The sequence below is a fragment of the Pipra filicauda genome, unplaced genomic scaffold (assembly GCF_003945595.2).
Source record: "Pipra filicauda isolate LSUMZ 115617 unplaced genomic scaffold, ASM394559v2 scaffold13_size5146498_pilon, whole genome shotgun sequence".
NCBI classification, from domain to species: domain Eukaryota; kingdom Metazoa; phylum Chordata; class Aves; order Passeriformes; family Pipridae; genus Pipra; species Pipra filicauda.
This window is the reverse complement of record NW_024103874.1, coordinates 3,916,615-3,921,994: the sequence shown is the minus strand read 5'-3', so window position 1 is coordinate 3,921,994 and position 5,380 is coordinate 3,916,615. Positions and strand designations below refer to the sequence as shown.

Here is a 5,380-nt window from a genome sequence, read left to right as displayed (position 1 = left end):
TGTTTTGTAACCAAATGTCTCGTTCTGGAATCACAGAATGGTTGGGGTTGGAAGGGACCTCTGGAGATCATGCGGTCCATCCACCCGGAGCAGGTGCCATAGGAACATGTCCAGGTGGGTTTGGAATGTCTCCAGAGAGGGAGACTCCATGACCTCCCTGGGTAGCCTGTTCCAGGGCTCTGCCACCCTCGGTGTAAAGAAGTTCTTTCTCATGTAGTGGTGGAGCTCCCTGTGTTTTTGTTTATAGCCATTGCTCCTCGTCCTGTCACTGGGCACCTCTGAAAAGAGTCTGGTACCATAGAATCATATAATGTTAAGAGAGTCATGGACATGCCATGCCATGCCATGGACAGGGACACCTCCCACTAGACCAGGTTGCTCAAGGCCTTGGGGCATCCACAACCTCCCTGGGGAACCTGTTCCAGTGCCTCACCACCATCACAGGGAAGAATTTCTTCCTAATATCTAACCTAAATTTCCTCTCTTTCACTTTGTACTCATTAATTTTGTACCCATTAATCCTTGTCCCATCACTACCATCCTCTTCACAGGTGCCTTGGAGATATTTATATGCACTAATGAGATCCCCTATCCATCTTCTCCAGACTAAACAGGCCCAGCTCCTGCAGTCTCTCCTAAGAGAGATCATCGCTCTGGTACCCGCTGGGCCCTCTCTGGAAGCTTGGGATGAGGGTCTTCCATGAGGGGCCCGGGGGCGGTTTGGCCACGGGATTACAGAATAGTTCGGGCTGGAAGGGACCTCTGGGGATCACCCAGGCAGGGTCCCCTGGCGCGGGTGCCACAGCAACGCGCCCACGTGGGTTTGGAACGTCTCCTGACGGTCCCGCAGGTACGTGGCGCTGTGACCCCGGGGAGGGGGAACGGGACAAAGACCCCCCCGCTCTCTGATCCCCAGCCGGGGGGACACAGCCCGAGCGGCCCGGGGGTCAGTGCTTGGACAGCCCATCCCCGCGGGGACGGATGCCCGCTCCCGATCCCGGTGCCGCCAGGGGCGGAGCGGGAAGCGCTCCCGTGCCCGCGTGTTTCCGTGTCCGGCCCCGCCCCTCCTTTTCCGCCCCGGCCGCGCGCGAGGTGGGAGCGATGGCGGCGCCGCTGCGGAACCGGGGGCTCGGGGGCGCTCTGGGGGGCTTTGAGGGGGCTCTGCCCGCGGTGTCCGGGCTCCGGGGCGCGGCCCGGGAGCCCAGCCGGGCTCCGGCACCACCTCACCGCTTCCCCAGCAGGGCCAGCCCCGCTCTCTGTGACCAGCGACGGCACCCGAGGGAGCGGCTGGAGCTGTGCTGGGGGGGTTAGGTTGGGTATCGGGAAAAGGTCCTTCCCCCAGAGGGTGGCCGGGCACTGAACAGGCTCCCCAGGGCCAAGGCTGACAGAGCTCAGGGAGCGTTTCGCTCTCGGGCACATGGTGGGAGTGTTGGAGTGTCTGTGCAGGGCCAGGGCTTGGACCGGGTGGTCCTTGTGTGTCCCTTCCAGCTCAGGATATTCCATGATTTTTCCAGGTATTGCTGCTTAGTGCCTCAGCGGGGATCCCGACGAGATGCAGAACGACGCCGGGGAGTTCGTGGACCTTTATGTTCCTCGGAAATGGTGAGCGGGGCCCGCGAGGGGCCGGGGCTGGGAATGGGCCCTCTGCAAAGAGGCTTCTTGTAGCAGCGAGTGCCGGGGGTGGTGGGGAAGGTTTACTGTCAGTTTCTGTATTTTTAGGTACCTTGTGTAAAGTACGTAAAGCAAAGACTAGAGTTGAGAACGCTCTGCATCTCCTGTTCCAAAACTGCCAGCCGTGATTAGGGTGGCAGTGACAGCACATGGAATCACAGAATGGTTTGGGCTGGAAGGGACCTTAAAGCTCATCTCATTCCAACCCCCTGCCATGGGCAGCGACACCTTCCACTATCCCAGGTTGCTCCAAGCCCTGTCCAGCCTGGCCTTGGACACTTCAGGGATGGGCAGTCACAACTTCTCTGGGCAATCTGTGCCAGGGCCTCACCACCCTCACAGGGAAGAATTTCCTCCTAAAATGGTTCCCATCAGAAGTAAACATGTGTTTATAGCACACAGGTGTCTCTGTGACTCTGTTGCAAGCTATGGTAGTGAACCTGTTAAGTAATCACATATCCTAATAGCACATCATAAGTATAATTTTGGTATTGTAGTAAATGGACAGTAGGAAGCTTTTTAAAAGTGTGTGTATGCTAAAAAAATATTACAAATAAACCATTTATATGCACTTTATTACGTTAGGTTAAATATTATTTACTACCTGGGATTTCTGAGGGTTTGCAACTTGAGTGTCTTTGACAGCTGTAGTGGCTTCCAGTGAAAAAGGCATAGAAACTACAGTCTTATGAATTACCTTGATTGCTACATCTTTTGCATTTCAGAAAAAAAAATAATATTCTGTGTTTTCAAGGCCTGCATGATGCTACCAAGTGAAAGTTTCCTTTAAATATACTTAAAACTGCATTTTAATTTTCTAAGTACTGAAAGTTTAAACTGTTACTGCCTAAATTTCTTGAGCAGTTTTATTTTGCCTTTAGTCTTGGCTTTAGTAGTTTTTTTTTGTCTGTCTTCTTTTTGTTTAAATATATCTTGTTTTATTCCTTAGCTCTGCTAGCAACCGAATCATTGGTGCCAAGGATCATGCTTCCATTCAGATAAATATTTCTGAGGTAAGTTTCTTAACAGAAGTATGTGATGAGAGAGCTACACCTTTAAACTTCTGATAGAAGTTGAGAAATAAAACAGCATGTGATGCATCTCAAATAATTCAATAAAGAAAGCCACAGTCGACCTTGACTCCTGCAGGTTCCCAGTTAATGCACGTGGGCCTCGGTTGATTTAAGCTCCTTTTAGCATGATTTGGGGGTTTTTTTCCTATTTGTTCGTTCCTTTTCACCTTTCAGGATTTCTGTAGACACAGTGTTCCTGTAGCTCATGAGCCATAGAGCTTGATTTAGTTCTTGAATAGGAGACCACAAGGCCACGTTCCCATTTTTTTTAAACATCTGAGTCTCTTGTGTTAGCTGACTTTAAAAAGTGCTCTGTTTGTGATTTCCTGTAAATGTTAAGGCAAATACTTTCCTTGTTCACCATGTTTCATTCCTTCAGTGATCCCTATTTCTTGTTTTCAAAGGATCAGAGATGAGCAGAATGTGGAAACAAACCCACCTGGTATTATAGGGTTCACCACACTGTTTAATTTCATGATTTATATTGTTTTGTCATTTTTCCTGTTAAATTTCTCAGCAACTGGAGAAAGTGAGACAATTTATGTCTCTCAACTTGGGCATTTTCCTAACTATGTAACAAGTCTGTCCCCTTCCCCCCTTCAGTTCAGTTTTCCAGGATACTGACCTTAGTTAAAAGAAACATGAAACAAAATTGTAAAAGTAGGAAAAACCCACAAGTAGACTTTACACTGAACTTTGTACAGAACTCAGATTTTTTTTCTTTTAGCTACCACTTCTTGTTACTCTGTGTGATCCACTAAATTTTATAGCTGCACTATGGAATTAACTATAAATTTGCTGTGCAGAGATCATCTGTAGTTGACCTTCTAACTTCAGTATTTGCCCGGAGTTTCTGTAGTTTACTTGCTCAACACTGCAAGTGTTTTTCTGCAGTTTTTAACTTTGCAAGTGTGATGTAAGAGCATAAAACCTTATAAGAATCTGTGTGCAGTAACTTGGCTGTAATTGCAGGTTGACAAGGTGACAGGCAGAGTGAATGGCCAGTTCAAGACTTACGCCATTTGCGGCCCAATCCGGAGGATGGTGAGTGCTTCCCTCACCTACAAAATCATTCTGCTTCCTGACGTGTTGATTAGTAATTAATGAAATGTATATTTGGCCCTGAAAACACAGTGTGTCTTCACCTCATTCTCAAGCAAGCACTTTTGTGGGGGTAATGGAAGACCAGAACGGTCGGGGGTTGGAAGGGACCTTAAAGATCATTCAGTTTGAACCCCTTCCACTAGAGCAGGATGCTCAGGGCTCCATCCAACCTGGCCTTGGACACTTCCAGGGAGGGGGCAGCCACAGCTTCTTTGGGCAACCTGTGCCAGGGCCTCAGTTTAAGTTGGAATAATCAGTTTCTTCTGGGTTCTTGTTTGTTTGTTTTCTTAATACTTTGGTTTGTAGAATTACGTATGTTTGTTTTTTTTAAATCATTGAAGGATGAAAGTGATTTCTTTTAAGAATGTACCAAGACACTGAATATCTGGCTTTTATCTGTTGTTTACAATTATTTGAGAGGATACTACAATGACTTCAAGTTGTTAAACGTGATGTGAAGCTTCTTAGAGTTCATCACAAGTCCACTTACCCAAAAGTATTATCTTGTAAATGCAAATGTGTATTTTATCAAGTTAAAACTGTTTCTTATCCTTAAGGATGACAAAGAATTAACAGTTTATTTTGAAAACACTAATCTGTCTATAAAATGTAAGGATCTGTGGAAGGCATTGTGCATTTCCCTGCCAGCATTAACTGCTGCAGCTGCCTCTCTTTTCAATGTGTGTCAGCAATTACTTGGACACTTCAGAATATTTTTATTTTCTTTCTTAAAGGGTGAATCAGACGACTCCATTCTGCGCCTGGCAAAAAATGATGGGATTGTTTCCAAGTACGTGTGTTTATCTTATCCTCTGACTCTTGCAGGGGTAACTTCCATACCCAAATCCAGCTTTTAGGATGACAGTGTGTAGGCTGTATTTATAGGATTACACAGTTGCTCAAAAATATTTACTTGAAGCTGTTGAAACAAATTGGTTTGTAATAACAATGTTTATTTCGTTTTCTTCTAGGAACTTCTAACTGAAGAAACTTCGGTATGGGACATGTGATGTGAAATAAACAGTTTAAACCTACATTGTGCTGTGTCTTTTGTTCGATTCGTAAACATCAGTGGATTTATTATGGTTAATCTTAAGAGACTTAGAGATGTGTCTTAAAAAATATACAGTTTCTGATTGTGAATTCTTTAAATAAATCAGCTTGTAAGGCAATGCCAGAGTTGAAATTCAAGAATTTCCACTTCACTCTTTGATTCACTGTCATCTTTCTTTTCCAGAGTTAATAAGTTTTGCAGTTGTAGCCCAAGTGCTTTTTTGATCTGTAGTAGAGTGTTTCAGCTTGCTGGTTTTTCAGTGGAAAAACTAAGGGTATTCTTCTCATTTTGTTATCACAGTTTATTGGGTTTTCTCCTCATAGAGGGTCACAATATTTATTCTGCCATTGACACATTCTTTAAGTAAATTAATGAAACTGAAATTCATGGAAAACTAGCTGGGAATACTTACATGCTAGTAGATTGCTTGCCATGTGAGAGAGACTTAAAAGTTTTGCATTTTTACTTAGGACTTCAA

The 5,380-nt window shown here is 45.3% G+C and overlaps 1 protein-coding gene across 2 annotated transcripts; it reads left to right on the top strand.

Annotated features, from left to right (window-relative positions):
* Positions 1 to 1,074: 1,074 nt before the first annotated feature.
* On the top strand, positions 1,075 to 4,882 carry RPS21 (ribosomal protein S21). Of its 2 annotated transcripts, XM_027710432.2 has the most exons (6): positions 1,075 to 1,092; positions 1,515 to 1,602; positions 2,621 to 2,684; positions 3,717 to 3,788; positions 4,583 to 4,638; positions 4,820 to 4,882. In XM_027710432.2, exons 2-6 carry the CDS (start codon positions 1,553 to 1,555, stop codon positions 4,827 to 4,829), a joined length of 252 nt encoding a protein of 83 aa, XP_027566233.1. In that variant the 5' UTR covers positions 1,075 to 1,092; positions 1,515 to 1,552; the 3' UTR covers positions 4,830 to 4,882. The 2 variants fall into 2 exon arrangements, with proteins under 2 accessions (XP_027566233.1, XP_039234483.1); XM_039378549.1 differs by lacking the exon at positions 1,075 to 1,092 and having other exon boundaries at positions 1,479 to 1,602.
* Positions 4,883 to 5,380: the final 498 nt, after the last annotated feature.

Coding starts and splice junctions, on each gene's coding strand:
- RPS21 (XM_027710432.2), top strand. CDS start 1,553: ATGCAGAACGACGCCGGGGAGTTCGTGGACCTTTATGTTCCTCGGAAA. Junction 2,685..3,716: donor TTCAGATAAATATTTCTGAG/GTAAGTTTCTTA, acceptor CTGTAATTGCAG/GTTGACAAGGTGACAGGCAG. Junction 3,789..4,582: donor GCGGCCCAATCCGGAGGATG/GTGAGTGCTTCC, acceptor TCTTTCTTAAAG/GGTGAATCAGACGACTCCAT.